At 40.7% G+C, this 17,062-nt stretch overlaps 1 protein-coding gene across 2 annotated transcripts in view; it reads left to right on the top strand.

Moving 5' to 3' along the window:
• The window catches only part of LOC117289036 (ankyrin repeat domain-containing protein 27-like), a 67,959-nt gene that overhangs the window by 11,621 nt on the left and 39,276 nt on the right, over nucleotides 1-17,062 (top strand). For both annotated transcript variants that reach the window (XM_033769952.1, XM_033769953.1), the window contains exons 8-20: nucleotides 1,189-1,402; nucleotides 1,927-2,062; nucleotides 2,964-3,150; nucleotides 4,061-4,191; nucleotides 4,602-4,684; nucleotides 5,941-6,056; nucleotides 6,741-6,833; nucleotides 7,192-7,291; nucleotides 8,763-8,920; nucleotides 9,744-9,878; nucleotides 10,723-10,890; nucleotides 12,388-12,588; nucleotides 13,950-14,069. In XM_033769952.1, the coding sequence (XP_033625843.1) occupies nucleotides 1,189-1,402; nucleotides 1,927-2,062; nucleotides 2,964-3,150; nucleotides 4,061-4,191; nucleotides 4,602-4,684; nucleotides 5,941-6,056; nucleotides 6,741-6,833; nucleotides 7,192-7,291; nucleotides 8,763-8,920; nucleotides 9,744-9,878; nucleotides 10,723-10,890; nucleotides 12,388-12,588; nucleotides 13,950-14,069 (1,842 nt within the window). The remainder of the gene's footprint in view (nucleotides 1-1,188; nucleotides 1,403-1,926; nucleotides 2,063-2,963; nucleotides 3,151-4,060; nucleotides 4,192-4,601; nucleotides 4,685-5,940; nucleotides 6,057-6,740; nucleotides 6,834-7,191; nucleotides 7,292-8,762; nucleotides 8,921-9,743; nucleotides 9,879-10,722; nucleotides 10,891-12,387; nucleotides 12,589-13,949; nucleotides 14,070-17,062) is intronic.

Raw genomic sequence — 17,062 nt, 5'->3', positions numbered from 1 at the left:
CATTATAGCCTTCCAACCATCTCTGCTATTCACCATGGTGGTTGCTGGCATCTCTACTGATGCGGTCCACCTCTTTATGTCATCTGTTCATCTCACTGCTGGTCTGCCCCTGCTTCTCTTCCCCTCCATTCTTCCATGTACTATCGTCTTCTCTGCCATGGTGGTAACTGGCGTCTCTACTGATCCGGTCCACCTCTTTATGTCATCTGTCATTCTCATTGCTGGTCTGCCCCTGCTTCTCTTCCCCTCCATTCTACCCTATACCACCGTCTTCTCTGTCATGGTGGTTACTGGCGTCTGTACTGATGCGGTCCACCTCTTTATGTCATCTGTTCATCTCACTGCTGGTCTGCCCCTGCTTCTCTTCCCCTCCATTCTTCCATGTACTATCTTCTTCTCAAAACCATCTCTAGGATTGGTAGTGCACATAAAAGAAACCAGAACACTTATCATGGAATGAGCAGGGAATAACCCTGGTGATTCTGGTTCACATAGTACATGTAAGTACCCTTGTTTGTGGGTTCCCTCATGCTTGCTACACTTACATGTAAGTTCACTTACATGTACATGTATGAGGCATACCTGCAAACTGTTTTCCCAGGACTGTCCTGATTACCAAGTATAAACATATCTAAAAACTGGGACATCAGAGTTTTCACAGAGGAATTATGTTACCTCCCCTCCCACCCCTCCAAATAAACTAAAAATATCTACTCACCTACATGTATGTGGTACACCATGATTTCTTTAATCAACGGTTAAAGGCAGTGGACACTTTTGGTAACTACTCAAAATAATTATTAGCATAAAACCTTACTTAGTAACTAGTAATAGGGAGAGGTTGATAGTATAAAACATTTGTGAGAAACGGCTCCCTCTGAAGTGATCTAGTTTCTAGTTTTCGAGAACGAAGTAATTTTCCATGAATTTGATTTCAAGACCTCCAATTTAGAATTTGAGGTCTCAAAGTCAAGCATCTGAAAGCACACAACTTCGTGTTACAAGGGTGTTTTTTCTTTCATTATTATCTAGCAACTTCGACGACCAAATAAGCTCAAACTCACAGGTTTGTTATTTTATACATGTTGAGATACACCAAGTGAGAAGACTGGTCTTCGACCGTTTCCAATAGTGTCCAGTGTCTTTAATGCATTTTTTGAAAACTTATGCTTAACAAAAATGTTCCAGGATGCAGCATTGAACAAGACCACCAGGAACCTGTCTGAGCTTCAGGTGCGTGACGTGGGCGTCCGACCGGAGTTCACCGCCAATGTTCCTCGTGCACGACGCGAGCTTTCAACCATCAACCAGTACAGGACGCCATTAGAGAAGCTTCACTGTCTACGACGTACTGTCATGGCCATCAGCCAGCCTGGCTTCAGGACACGCTCCAAGGAACCAGGTAAACCATGAGTCCTTAAGCAAGACACATAACCATTGCTCTGTCCTTTGGATGTGACGTAAAGCCGTCGGTCCCATGTGTTTTGTTAGGCATGTTTAAAGAACCCAACTGAAAAGAGAAAGGGTTCACCCCAGTGGTCTTGGCTCTGGCTGCTGTATGCGCCGTAGTACCCTTATAAAGTGCTAAATAATTGGGTCTCAAAATTCATCACCCCTATTACCTATCCTTCTGAAAGTTGGCATATACTCAGCACACGTGCGCTTTGTAAGACTTTGATGATATTATTATTATTATTATTATTATTTTCTACTACCCCGCAGTGTATTTTGGAGCTTGGGAGCTTGGGCGGAAGGTAGAAAATGGGCCAGGACTACCAACTCTACTTTTATTTATTAATTTCACTACCGCTGCGTGAGTTGTCATATCTCTCTCTCTCTCTCTCTCTAGCTGACCGAGGTCGGAATCATACTGAGTTGTCATATAAGATTAGTCAATTGTTATTATAATTATTTTGTTTTCCTCAGCTCCAGCCATGTCATCTGATGACCTTCTTCCCTTGTTAGTGTTCCTTGTAGTCAAGGCAGAAATCCCTAACTGGCTGGCCAATCTCACCTTCATGATGAACTTCCGCTTTTCTAGCTTTGCAGATGGAGAATTTGGGTAAGGAAGACTGTGACAAAGGACATTAGCCCGCTGATTGTAAAACTCATACCAGTACTTGGTACTTGTTATTATGACGTTTGTATGGCATTTACAAAAACAAATTTTCTCTCAGAAACTTTTTGAAACACAAGGAAAAAGCACTTGACGATCTCACAAGTCACTGTTGCTTATTTTGATTGCTGCAATAAGCAATTGTTTCAGTTAAAGGAAAGGTACATGTACACGTTTGGTAATTGTCAAAGACCAGTGTTCTCACTTGGTTTATCTCAACATATGCAACAATAATAACCCTGTGAAAATTTGAGCTGAATTGGTCATCGTAGTTGGGAGGAAAACACCCTTGTCGGACGAATTTGTGTGCTTTCAGATAGCAATAAAAGACTTCTAGCTAAAAGTCTTTTATTATTTTAGTGAGAAATTACCTCTATTTCGAAATCTATGCTACTTCAGAGGGAGCCGTTTCTCACAATGTTTTATACCATCAACATCTCTCCAATGCTCATTACCAAGTCAGTTTTAAAGATAATTTGTTTTGAGTAATTACCAAATGTATACCTTCCTGTTTAAATAGACAAATCTATGATGGAGTGACTTGCTAATTCACAAGTTACTGCTTAGATTTTAATTCCTCGGACTGTCAAGACAGATTCAACATGTACATGTATGTCAAGGCAAGCTTTGTTTAGCAACCTCCAGATGAGCAAACCCTGGTACCATTGTTCCATACAAACACATTTGTATTCGGAATTGTGTTTGGGTGTTTGTCGGCTATTACAGGTACGGGTGACAGGTACGCAAGTCCAGCAGTCTATCCACTTGATCACTGTGCTCTTCAGTAAAAGCTTCCTGATGAAACTCTATATATACCTGGCATGTCCTCTTTGTTTTCTCGCCTCAGATTCTATTTAGCATCAGTAGAAGCTGCTGTCGAGCATGTGAAACTTGGTAATATGAACAACGTCGTGATCGGTGCTGCTAATCCCCAGAAGCTTCATGTACTTCGACGGATGACGTCCACTGACGGTATGTGGCAGAAGCTTGACCCTACGGATCCAGACATGCCGACAATAGACGCATTGTTCCAGGTCAGTTGTAGCATTGAAAATTATGAAAGAAAAAACACCCTTGTTGGACGAAATTGTGGGCTTTCAGATAAGAGTAAAAGACTTCTAGGCAATATTATTTGAGATATGGTAAATACATTCATATGACACTATTGGGTTTTGGTAAACTTGTCTGTATACACACGTACAACCAAACTAAACAGTGCACTCCTACGTATAGTGTCAGCCATACCTCAACAAGGGCAAATTGAAGCCCACTTCAAGGCGAGGGCTACACTTAACTAATTTGGGCTGTCAACCCAAATCAACTGCCACCAGGGGCACTTTGCCACCTATGTACATTGTACATTTGTACTCTTAGGGCTGAAACCAGTTTATCCCCTTTGCAGTCCGTAACGAATGTAGGCACAGGGTATCCATCCACTAGAAGCCTGGCTGGTTGAGCAGAATGCACTAGTTCCAACTCTATATGAAGCAATTGTGATTAAGTGCCTTGTTAAATCCTATGACCGAGATTCAAACCCACACTCTGCTGCTGACAACAAAACAGCTTCGGCCTTGTGACCAACATGTGACCTGGCGACCACTTACATTGTAGCTCTGATACGCCACGCCACACGTCTTGCTGTCAAATAATAACAATTAAAATATTAGTAAATTTCTCTTACATGTATGAAGAACATTTTACGCCAAGTTTTCAACGTGCTTAACCAATAACCAAATCTTTCTTTTAGCTCCCTGCGGGAGTAAACAGCATATGCAGTGTCAATTAAAAAACATATTTTATTGAATTAAATTGAATTGAATTGAATTGGTGGTTCAATCAGAATCAAAACTTGTTATTATTTTTTCAGGATTTGTTTGTGTGTTTTGCAAGTAATCATACATGTACCCTTGTGTTATAATCATTCCTCATCCATTCTTATTGCAGCATGCTAGAGAGGGTAACACTGACGACATTGCCAAGATGCTGGAGCAGAGTTCTAATGACCACAGCTGGCTTCTAGATCAGATGTGCCATCCGCTCTGTGGCTGCGACAAATGTGAAGAACTCGTCGCAACGTAAGATTCTCAACCCTATGCAATAAAAAAGTTCACACTGTTATCGACTTGCATCATAAGGCAGGCAGACGGTCACGTCATGGTAAGGGCTATACTTCACTGTTTTCGGCTGCCAACCCAAATCAACTGTCTCCGGGTGCACAGTGCCACCTTTTGCTTTTGCTGAAACAGGGCTACCCCTCAAATTCCGTAAGGATGTCATTTTTACGAAGCAGTAACGGTTAAGCGCCTTCCTCAAGGACCCAAGTGTCATGACCGGGCTTCAAACCCACACTCTGCTGCTGACAACTTGACCGCTCGGGCCTGACACGCCACAAAATGTTTGTATTCCTTTGGAAACTACAGTGTGACATTTAAGATGAAAATTGTTTGTTGTTTCATTGTCTGTCTGGTTGCCCCCTCCCCCACAGGAAGCGTAATGATCCCAGAGCAGTGACGGCCTTGTCGAGGGATGATAGAGGTTGTACAGCAATGCACGTAGCTGCCATGTATGGTAAGTTATACAGGGCTCCCTCTATTGACTAGTATAAGAAGGGGCATGTGCAGAAGCTGACCTTTCATCAAATTGTGATTCAAGGAACATGTTGCCTCGGATCGGACGAGTTGGTCTTTGAAAAGTGTATGAAACCGTTTTTGAAATGCAAATGGTTAGATAGATATTTTAAAAGTACAATATAAATGATCCACACAAGTATCACTCGAATTTGCGTGGTTTTCTTTTACCTCGTCGACTAACATGGTCGGCCATTTATGGCTGACCGTAATAGTTTGTAAAGTAAAAGGGAGACCAACTCAACCAATCAAACATGTCCAAGGCAATGTGTTCCTCAAATATAAAAGTCAAATGATACTTGGTATTAATTTAGTTTGTTGACAGACAATAGGATTAGTGTAAATGTGAACAAAGCAAATGTGCTGGTGCTTATTTTTGATTTTTTAAAAATATTTTCTATACTATTATAGGGAAGTAAATAATTATAAATCTAACTGCGAAGATACTAAAATCTCATAATTATAGACTGTATGGAATATGACGTCACTGTTCAAATATCTGACCAACAAGATGGCAACTGTGTGTGCGTGTGTGCGTGCATGTGCTGTAGAAATCAAAACCGGGAATGTCGCGTGTTGCGTGCTTCGATGATGTACGCGATTTGACGCGCATTCGGTTTGCCCTACAAGATGGCGACTTTTCGTAACAAAAAGGGGTTATTCAATACGGTCTATTGGTCAACTATTGGAATAAGGGCCTATGACTGGGTGCAGATGGAGGCACTTGCCTCTGTTGCCACCATGAAGTACTGTATTGTGTTTTTTTTTTTTTGTAAACTGGTTGTTATGCCACTACGTTTTACTCGCTCTCGCCACAGATTAGTTTTGCTTCATTGCTTTCGTTAGGGGGGTCCATACTCTACAAGCTTTGCTTTTTGTGGGTCCCCTCCAACTCAATCACCTTGTGCTCTGTTTTGGTTTTTCTGTAATTTATATTTTGCCTTCGCTTGTTAACGTTGTACCTGTACATGTACCTGGTAATATCATTATTCCATTTGCTTGTAAAACAATTCTTCATTCACTCCTAATTGTTTAGTTTATTTGTTTGGTTTTGGAAATAAAGTGAAATGAATTAAAGTATGAGGCCTCCGTATGGTGGAATTACAAACCCTTACACAAACAGTCATCGACTAATCAATTAAGCCAATGATGTGTCCAGGAGTTTGAAGCTTTTGAATGCCTTTTGTTTACGTACAGGTCATGTTGACGTCATCAGTGTATTAATATCGAATGGTGGAGATGTCAATGCTACGGATTATCACGGCTCCACTCCACTTCATATTGCATGCAGTAGAGGGCAGCAACATGCAACGGTAAGTTCCTCTCTCGTCACTATGGAGTCAGTAAACTCATTGGGCTCGATCTTTTCCCCATGAATGTGTTGTAAACTGTGTTTGACCTCAGTGGTGTTTTGAAGAGTCGAGAATAGATAGAGTCTTGTATATAGCCAGGGATGAGATTTGTCAGACTTTGGTCTGAATTCAGACTTTTTAAGTCAGCCTGGTGAAGAAGATCAGCTGTTACTTTATCCATAATATATCAAAATTCTGCTCTTTGATCTACTTCTCTAGTGCTGAGAACACTGTTCAGTGGAATCTATAAATTCAGGGGTTACAGTACAGGTGGAAAAGCCATAATTTCAACATACATGTACATCAGCACAATTTGTATCCTACAGTGTAGTTACAGACCTTTTTGTGTGCAATGACTCTCATCCCTGATAGCGTACATACACCTTTATCTACCAACAAGTTGCTCTAAACGCTTAAACAAACAGAAACATTTTTGGACAGGTGTTTTATGACTAATGAGACTAATCTTTATAGCACTGCATAAGTAGTCAATATAGTTGGTCAGGGGTGCAAGTCGTCAAAAATGTGTGAGAAATATTACACTGAAAGAAAGAAATGAAAGAGTGAGTGTAATGTTTAAAAATTAAAAAAATTTGCCATGTTTTTGAACTTTTGATTTGCGCTGGTTGTTTTTTTTTGCTTCAGCTGTTATTGCTACATGAAGGAGCCAAAGTCAACATTGAGGACAATGATGGCAACACTGCGCTTCACCTTTGCTCTGCAAACGGTCATGAAGATGTAGGTACACGTGTATCTAGTTGCATATCTGGAACTGCAAACTAAATTAATGAAAATTGAAAATCATTGTAAAAATTGTCTTGCACTGGATGATTTCCAATTTTGCACAAATCAAACTCTACTCAGTGCATGGGGAATCGTTATTTAGCTCAGCCCAACACCCAGAAGCCAGTGCAGTTTTTGTTTGACTGTGATGCCTCACATGGTGTCACCTCGGACCTTAGTTGGTGTGTTCTATGCTAATAACTTACAGCAGAATCAGTTAATCCTTGATGCTATCATTATGTCATCAAATGTGATTTCATTCTTTCCACCAAAGATACATGTACACATGTAAATGATGTTGTTATTTTGTTAGTGTATGAAAGCAATGATGTACAGTAACCAACCAGTGGATATTAATGCAGCGAACTGTCAAGGGGATACTCCTCTACATCTCACAACCCGATGGGGCTATGGTGAGTAAATCTAACTCAAAACACCCCCTTAATAGATACTTGCCCTCCTCCTGCTTTCTCAAAACACCCCCTTAATAGATACTTGCCCTCCTCCTGCTTACTCAAAACACCCCCTTAATATGTACTTGCCCTCCTCCTGCTTACTCGAAACACCCCCTTAATAGATACTTGCCCTCCTCCTGCTAACTCAAAACACCCTCTTAGGGACTAGCCCTTCTCCTACTCAAAACACCCTCTAAGGTAATAGCCCTTCTCCTACTCAAAACACCCTCTAAGGTACTAGCTCTCCTCCTGCTTACTCAAAACACCCTCTTAGGTACTAGCCCAACTCATCCTACTCAAAACACCATTGAAGGTACTAGCCCTCCTCCTGCTTACTCAAAACACCCTTGAAGGTACTAGCCCTCCTCCTGCTTACTCAAAACACCCTTGAAGGTACTAGCCCTCCTCCTGGTTACTCAAAACACCCTCTTAGGTACTAGCTACCTCCTGTTTACTCAAAACACCATCTAACATGTACATGTTGGTACTGGCCCTCCTCCTGCTTACTCAAAACACCCTCTAAGGTACTAGCCCTCCTCCTGCTTACTCAAAACACCCTCTAAGGTACTAGCCCTCCTCCTGCTTACTCAAAACACCCTCTAAGGTTCTAGCCCTCCTCCTGCTTACTCAAAACACCCTCTAAGGTACTAGCCCTCCTCCTGCTTACTCAAAACACCCTCTAAGGTTCTAGCCCTGCTCCTGCTTACTCAAAACACCCTTGAAGGTACTAGCCCTCCTCCTGGTTACTCAAAACACCCTCTTAGGTACTAGCTACCTCCTGTTTACTCAAAACACCATCTAACATGTACATGTTGGTACTGGCCCTCCTCCTGCTTACTCAAAACACCCTCTAAGGTTCTAGCCCTCCTCCTGCTTACTCAAAACACCCTTTAAGGTACTAGCCCTCCTTCTGCTTACTCAAAACACCCTCTAAGGTACTAGCCCTCCTCCTGCTTACTCAAAACACCCTCTAAGGTTCTAGCCCTGCTCCTGCTTACTCAAAACACCCTCTAAGGTTCTAGCCCTCCTCCTGCTTACTCAAAACACCCTCTAAAGTTCTAGCCCTCCTCCTGCTTACTCAAAACACCCTCTAAGGTTCTAGCTCTCCTCCTGCTTCCTCAAAACACCCTCTAAGGTTCTAGCTCTCCTCCTGCTTACTCAAAACACCCTCTCAGGTTCTAGCCCTGTTCCTGCTTACTCAAACCACCCTCTAAGGTTCTAGCCCTCCTCCTGCTTACTCAAAACACCCTTTAAGGTACTAGCCCTCCTTCTGCTTACTCAAACACCCTCTAAGGTACTAGACCTCCTCCTGCTTACTCTCAAAACACTTTCTTTATAGTGCTGTTCATAGACGTACATGTACATGTACAACTGTAGTTTAAGGCAGAATTAATACCACTTAGCACTTTTCTTCATTTGTTTGGTGCAGAGAGCCTTGTACAACTTCTCTTGGAGCATGGAGCGTCCGTTGAAGCCCGTAACAGACGTAAAGAAACACCTATCATGTGTTCATACAACGTCAATATCAGTAGAAGCCTACAGCGTGTTGCTTCCACAACTTCTGAAGGAAAATATAGCTATATTCAGGTATGAAGGACTTGACAGTCAAGAAGAAAATCTTAGTTTTATTTAAGGCACAGCTTTTCAGACAGTAACCCTAGAACCCAATCACCAAATGTTCAAGTTTCTTGCATAAGGACACAAATGACACGACAGGGATTCAAACCCACATTCTGCTGATCAAAATCACCAGAGCTTGAGTCTGGTGTTCTTATCCGCTCAGCCACAACACGCCAATACTTGTCATTAAGGGAAGTAGTTTGCCCCATTGTTTCTTGGAGGTTTGGTAGCTGATTTTACCGCATCACCTTGTAAACCGTATATGCTGTATACATGGAAATGGGTCTCACAGTAATAATTCATAATTCAAACAGTCTGAGCTCTGCATACCTGTTGTAAACAATACTTTTGCGACATCAATTAGTCAGGTGTGGAAAAGCACTATAATAATAACCAATTCTTATCGCATTTCACAATAACCGTATCAATGCACTTTACATTAGTGCCCTGGTCATAGGGCCAATAACATCCCTTTTACTGTTTCTCAGCTCCCTTGGGAGTATACAACCTGGGCAACAGTTTATATCGCTCCAAAGGCTTTTTCATTCACAATATCAACCTCTACCCTCGCAGGTACCCATTTATACCCCTGGGTGAAGAGAAGCAATTATAGTAAAGTATCTTGCTCAAGGACACAAGTGTCACAACCGGGATTCGAACCCACACTCCGGTGACTTAGCACCAGAACTTGAATTTGATGCTCTTAACCACTCGGCCATGACACTTCTATGGTAAATCTTTGCTATGATTATCGTTTTTGTTATTTCTTTGGGTGTACATGTATGTTTAGCAAGCCTCAAGTCCACCAATTGCCTCATCCTTTGACCAAACCGAGAGTACAGATTCATTCACGACGAGTTTTGCCAAGACGACAACTAGAGTGAGACAGCGATCCAGGGGAAGTTCAACACCCACGAGTAAACTGGTAACTCACAACACGCATGATTTGCATTTTCCAAACATCGGCTCCAGCTTCAGGCTCTGTTTGATGTTCAATCACTGAACATAAGTTGCACCATGCACCTAGACATGGCTCATTTTGCTGACCTTAAAAAGGCAGTGGACACTATTGGTAATTACTCAAAATAATTATTAGCATGAAACTTCCCTTGGTAGAGAGTAATGGGGAGAGGCTGATAGTATAAATTATAGTGAGAAACAGCTCCCTCTGAAGTGACGTAGTTTTGATTTCGAGACCCCATATTATTTAGAATTTGAGATCTCTAAATCTAGCATCTGAAAGCACACAACTTTGTTTGACAAGGGTGTTTTTTTCTTTCATAGTTATCGCGCAACTTCGACGACCAATCATGCTCAAATTTTCACAGGTTTGATATTTCATGCATACATGTATGTTGAGAAGAACCAAGCGAGAAGACTGGTCTTTGACGACAATTACCAATAGTGTCCAGTGTCTTTAATCATCTTGTTATCAAAATGTTCATACAATCATTGGTGACTGTACTGTTGTACCACTCAAGCAAAAAATACTCATTCTTACACAACAAAAAGCTAATGTTTTATAGCTAAGCACAACAAGTAGCTACATTTGTAGGCACAACAATGTACTGCTTGCCAGAATAAGGTACATATGCACCATCTTTGATTTTGATATCTCGCAAATTTTTGCTTAGCACAAAACTGGTTAGCTAGATCGTCTGCATAAGCAGCTCTATGAAATTGGGCCCATGTGACCTCCATGGGATTTTAGGCCTGAGCTGTGCGATGGTGAAATGTTATCATGTTTTTTTCTCGTTTATTTGTCATAGGTGGAGAAGTTATTGAGGGCAGTGGCCGATGGTGATCTACTGATGGTCAAATACCATCTCGGCTGGCTAAGCGACAGTGATGAGAGTGATGATGATGAAAAGGTCTCGTCAGACGCTAAACTCTGCCATCCGCTCTGCCAATGTAGCAAATGTGCCACCTTACAAAAGGTACATACATCATACATACATACAACTAAATATTTATAAAGCGCCTTTACATCAAGATCAAAGGTAAGACTGCAAAGGGTATTCCTGTGCTGTGTTTTAAATAAGGGAATCAATGTGTGGTGAAGAGGTTTTCAACTAGTGGTTTTATCCCAACGGCTTGGTTCTTGATAATTTTACAGAGACGAAGTTGAGGTAAATTATCAAGAACCAGGTCTCAGCGGGTTTAAACCACTAGGTGAAAACCGATTCAACACACTTTGATTCCCCTTCATAAATACCTTTTTGGTTAAAGGCGTAATAAAGTAAGAAACTCTGTAAAACTTATCCGTTTGCGAGTGTTTGAGCTCTGTATGTTTCCACCTCCATGGTATGTTCAGTATACATGTACATGTACAATGTCAGTACGCGTGTGTTTTCCGGTTCCGTTCGTGTGCATGCGCATATAGTCTTGGTGCATATTCGATGGTTTTCCAAATCAAATCAAGACTAGCGCGGAGTCTCCGCTAACAACTGGTTATAAACAAAGGTTTAAACACCCCCATGTGACGCGCTCTCCACCAATAGGAATAGCGAAACTGTCTGAGGTATTTATGAATTATTATTCATAAATTCCTGGGACAGTTTATCCAGTCTGATTGGTGGAAAGGAGGTTTGTTTAAATGTGCCTTATAAACATGGTCCCCTGTCTTTATCAGCAATGGCCAAGACAGGCACGATTTCAGTAGATAAACTTGCAGTGACGTAAACTTTCAATTTCTGCGTCTCGACTGGTCTGCTCTGAAGTGATTTAGTTTGTCGCCTACATTCGCCAGCAGTTAATTTGACTTTTGAATGGACTGCTAATGCATCGTACATAATGTTTGTATGTAATCAAGTGTGTTCACATTGTATTGTAGGCGAGGTACATGTAAAAGGTTCTGGCAGGATTCTGCCAGGGCCCAATTTCATAGAGCTGCTTAGCACACAAATTTGCTTACCATGAAATTTTTGCCTTGATAAAAATAGGATTATTAACCAAATTTGCACATGATTTCCAGGATGAGGAAACAGCAGCTGAACACCGGTAACAAGCAATGCAATATGCAATTTTTCGAAGTTTGGTTTGTACATCTTTTTTTATGTTTAACCAAGAAATAAATTTCATGCTAGGCAAATTTTGGTGCTTAGCAGCTCTATGAAATTGGGCCCTGGTCTTCAAGGCTGGTATCAGGCATATTTCATAAGCCTCAAAGCGCAACGTTACGATGCTCGGGCTAGCTTTACTCTACTGGCAAGCTACCCATTATAGTCTAGATTTCAAGCCGTCCAGTTTACTAAATCATACCGTGGCGGGCGCGCTCTTGCGATTCAACCGGGCGTAGTACACTATCCAATATCAAGCACCATAGTCTTGGGCCAAGACTAGCTTTCCTCCTGCTGTGGATTGAAATTGCTTAGAAAGAAACTAAGAGATAAATTAACGTCAGTGAATATTTTTTTGCACTTATATTTTTGCAGAGAACCTTGGTGTCCTCCTCTGGTCTTAGTGTGAACTCCTCTAACGCTGAAGGGTTTTCCCCTCTCCATGTAGCTGCAGTTCATGGCCATGATGCCATGGTGTCGCTGTTCTTACGCCGAGGGGCGGGAATGAATAGCCGCAGTGGGGGGAGCCAGCAGTGTACCCCGCTACACCTTGCTTGTCAGTACAACCATCCACTGGTAAGCAGGGTTCTAATGCTACTCTCGGCGATTTGTCATGCCTGACACAGAAAGTGCTGAGTGAACAATGCTTTCTAGCAAGGTTTAGAATAAGGGAATCAATGTGTGGTGAAGAGGTTTTCAACTAGTGGTTTAAACCCGCGCCGAGCCCTGGACTTGATAATTTTACCGAGGTGAAGTCAAGGTAAATTATCAAAAACCAGGCCTGGGCGCTGGGCGGGTTTAAACCACTAGTTAAAAACCGATTTAACACACTTTGATTCCCATTCATAAATACCTTTTCGGTAAAAAAACATCAACACTTTTTGGTCAAAAAGTAAAATAAATGCAACATTATAATTGTTCAATGATTTCTTTCAACACAACACCCCTCCAGCCATGAAATGGTAAGGCCCCTGGGTAAACAACTCCCTATAAGGACATGCTGTGCGCGTCGCGCATATCGCGTGACGTTGCACACATGTGTCTTATAAGCACAGGTGCAAGCGCGCGTGTCACGCCCATGTTTCAACATTTTTTACTGCTGTTACATGTACACATGTACGCGTATAATATCCGTTCAAACAACCCCTCGTGATGCCCTCTCGACCAATCAGAATGGTATTTACGAATAGAAAATAATAAATATTAATCACTTACACACATGTATGAATATCTGGAGGTCACAAGAGAAAATGACCTATTTCAGGCCTGGTGTTCTTCCTTCTTTTAAAGGGTCTATCATGTCTGTGTACTTTTTGTAGGACAAAAAACACAACGTCCACAGATCTACATTAAACTTACACAGTTTGAAGATAATGATAGTAGAAAGCTTCCCTGAAAATATTACTTGCTGAGGTGCTGTAGTTTTTGAGAAATTAGTAAAACAATGTCATGAAAATAATTTTTGTCTCAGTGATCATGAGATGAAAATTATTTTAGCATGTCAAAATTGTACTTTCATGACATTGTTTTACTCATTTCTCTAAAACTACAGCACCTCTGCAAAGTAAAATATATTAAGGCTCGCTTTCTACTATCAATATCTTCAAACGGTGTAAGTTTAAAGTGAATCTGTGGACATTGTGTTTTGTATACAAAAATACCCAAATCCTTTAAAGTCTGTTTTCCCTGCAAAAATCAGAAAAGTTGTTATTAATAAGGTCTGAAAGTCAATTACAGCCTACACTTGAGATCTAAATTGAGTGATGGAGCTCTGTGCAGAAATTAGTACATCTGTTGTATTTTTTTCCGAGGGCAGAATCAAAATGGGTCACTGATTCACTGAGATTATCAATCATCCTCTAAAACAATATTATTGCCTTTTGGTTGTCACAATGATTGATTGGGTATTTGCCTTGTGGTCTGTGTTTAATCAACAGGTTGTGAATCAGTTAGTTCAATATGGAGCGAAGTGCAATGTAAAAGACTCTAGAGGGAATACACCACTTCATTACTGCTGTCTTAATGGCCATGTCAGACCAGCCAGATTCCTAATTAAAGTGAGTATTGGTTAAGTCATTATTATTTTTATTAATGGTTTATTTTATTTGTATAAATAAAATAACCAAAAGGTTGACACCATCCGATAATCTCGGGAGTCCCCCCCCCCCTCCTTCCCCCAATCCTATTTCTTAGGTACAGGACCTACATATAAGTAGTTTCATAGAGCTGTTTTAGCACAAAGAGTCGCTAAGCATTACCAAATTATGCTTACCTGAAACCACAACCCCCTAAAGTTACTATTACAACACGTAACCTTAAATCTATTGATGTTGATGTTTTCCGCAATGATCTGGTTGAGTTACTCTCTGACTTTGATATAATAATAATAAGACATTTGTAAAGCGCCTAATGCAAAAGCCTCTAAGCGCATTAAAGAAACAATAAAATAAACAATTAGAGAAAGATACAAGATACAAATAGGCAAATTACAAAAAAGAAGCTTTAAACAAATCAGTTTTCAACAAGGACTTAAAACATTGTAAAGTATTAGCTTGGCGAATATGCACAGGAAGACTATTCCAAAGAAACGGTGCGGCGTAAGAAAAAGATCTGTGGCCATAAAAAATGGAAGAAGCTCTTTTATAGTAGCAGAAAGCAGTGACTGTTGAAATGATCGTAAAGTCCGAATAGGGGAATAATGATGAACAAGTTCAGATAAATAAGCAGGAGATTGACATGTTTGAGCCTTGAAAGTTAACAGAAGAATTTTGTAAACTGTTCGAAACTTAACTGGGAGCCAATGCAATTGCATTAGTACAGGTGTAATATGGTGAGAACGAGGCAGACAAGAAACGAGGCGAGCAGCAGTGTTCTGTACACGTTGAATTTTAGCAAGATCTTTATCGGGGAGTCCATACAGAAGTGAATTGCAGGAATCAAGTCTAGTAGTGACGAAGGCATGAACAAGACGAAGAGTAGTTGCTTCATCCAGGTAGCGGCGAATTTGTGATGTTTTCCTAATAGCCATGAGAGCTCCTTTGCAAACATTATCACAATGTCTACTCATGCACAATGATGAATCCATAATAACACCGAGGTTACGGGCAAATTCAGATGGTTCAATGACAGACTGGGCAATTTGTATTGTTGGCGGCGAAACCTTTTTTGCGAAACGAGATCTCAAAAATAAAATCTCAGTTTTTGAGTCATTCAAAGCAAGTTTATTTGACAACGCCCAAGATTTGACATCTTGAATGCACACTTCAACTTTTGCAATGGTAGAAGCGCGATCAGCTGGATCAAATGTAATGTAAAGCTGGGTGTCGTCAGCGTAAGCAACACTAGAAATACCATGGGCAGCAGTGAGGTATTGCAAGGGTGCACTGAACAATATAAATTCAAGTGGCCCAGCTACAGATCCTTGTGGAACACCACACCAGAGATGATGGCGATCTGATTTAACATTGTTGATGAGAACATGCTGGGTTCTGTTGTTCAGATAAGAAGAGAACCAGTTAAGGGCAGTTCCAGTAATTCCATAGCGTGAAGATAAACGTTGGATGAGATGCTCAAGGTTGATAGTGTCAAATGCAGCTGAAGAATCCAAAATATGACTTCTACCAATCTTGACTCTTGTGTGCAGAAATATGAGGATATCCTTAGTGGTCTTTTGAATAAGCATGCGCGCCAGCTCGGACTAGATCAGTTCGTGTAAGATCTCATAGTCCTTGGTTTAATGTTGCTATACAGACTGCTAGAAAACTGCGCAGGGTTCATGAGAGAAAATGGAGGCACACATGGCTAGAGATTGATAGACAGTTATATTGTAATCAAAGGAAAAAGGTTAATGAAATTATTAATGTCGCTAAAATTGAATATTACTCCTCTCAAATTATGGATTGTTCAGGCGATCAGAAAAAGTTATTTAAAGTCGTAAATGGGTTACTACATCAAGCCAAGAAAACGCCTGTCTTGCCCAGTAGTGTATCAGATGCGGTTTTGGCTGATAGTTTTTCTGGCTATTTCAGTAACAAAATTCTTAATATTCGTAGTATTTTCCCTGTATCAACTAGCTCTACTATGTCGCAAACTAACCATTTACCTGTGTGTGCTCAGGTATCAAATATTTCCCAGTTTGCATCCGCTACTGTGTTTGAGGTCAAGAACTTGATAAGAAGTTCTCCTTTTAAATCATGTGAACTGGACCCCATACCCACTGATTTTTCGGTCCCTCAGGGGTCAGTTCTTGGACCGCTGTGGTTTACAGTTTACACCTACCCAGTTCATAGCATCATCATGAAACACAATCTAAATTATCATGTATATGCTGAATGACACTCAGTTATATTTCTCTTTTAAACCATCACAAATTTCTGCTGATGAGAGCATTAATCGTATTGAAACATGTGTTTCTGAAAATCGTGTTTGGATGCAGGACAACTTCCTTAAGCTAAATGATCACAAGACAGAATTTCATATACTCGGTTCACGGCAACAACTTTCTAAAATTACTATTCCCCACATTAATATTGGTGACTTCGAAGTCACCGCTGTTGCAAAAGCTCGCAAATTGGTGTTATATTCGACTCTTCCATGACACTTAGTTCACATATTTCTAGTATTTCACGCTCTACAACATTTCATATCCGTAATATACGCAAAGTCAGGAAATATTTGACACAAAATGCAACTGAGCAGATAGCCCACTCTGTTGTAGTTTCTAGACTGGATATGTGCAATTCACTTCTATATGGCGTTCCTTGTACTCAAATTGAACGTCTTCAACGTATTCAAAACTATGCTGCTCGAGTTATTACCTTAACTAAAAAGTCCTGCCATTTAGGCCTAACGCCGATTTTAAAAGAATTACACTGGTGACCAGTAAGTAGTAGGATTAAGTATAAACTTTTGCTTTTCGTGTATAAATCGCTCACCAGTAATGCCCCTGCATATATTGATGATCTTCTCAGCTCATACAAGCCTCCTCGAAAACTCCGGTCTTATAATTCTAGCCTCCTTATTGAGCCCATTTTCAAAAATTCATGGGGAG

This window comes from Asterias rubens, chromosome 4 (genome assembly GCF_902459465.1).
Source record: "Asterias rubens chromosome 4, eAstRub1.3, whole genome shotgun sequence".
NCBI lineage: Eukaryota > Metazoa > Echinodermata > Asteroidea > Forcipulatida > Asteriidae > Asterias > Asterias rubens.
The sequence above is the reverse complement of the archived record's forward strand: the minus strand, read 5'-3'. Positions and strand labels throughout refer to the sequence as shown.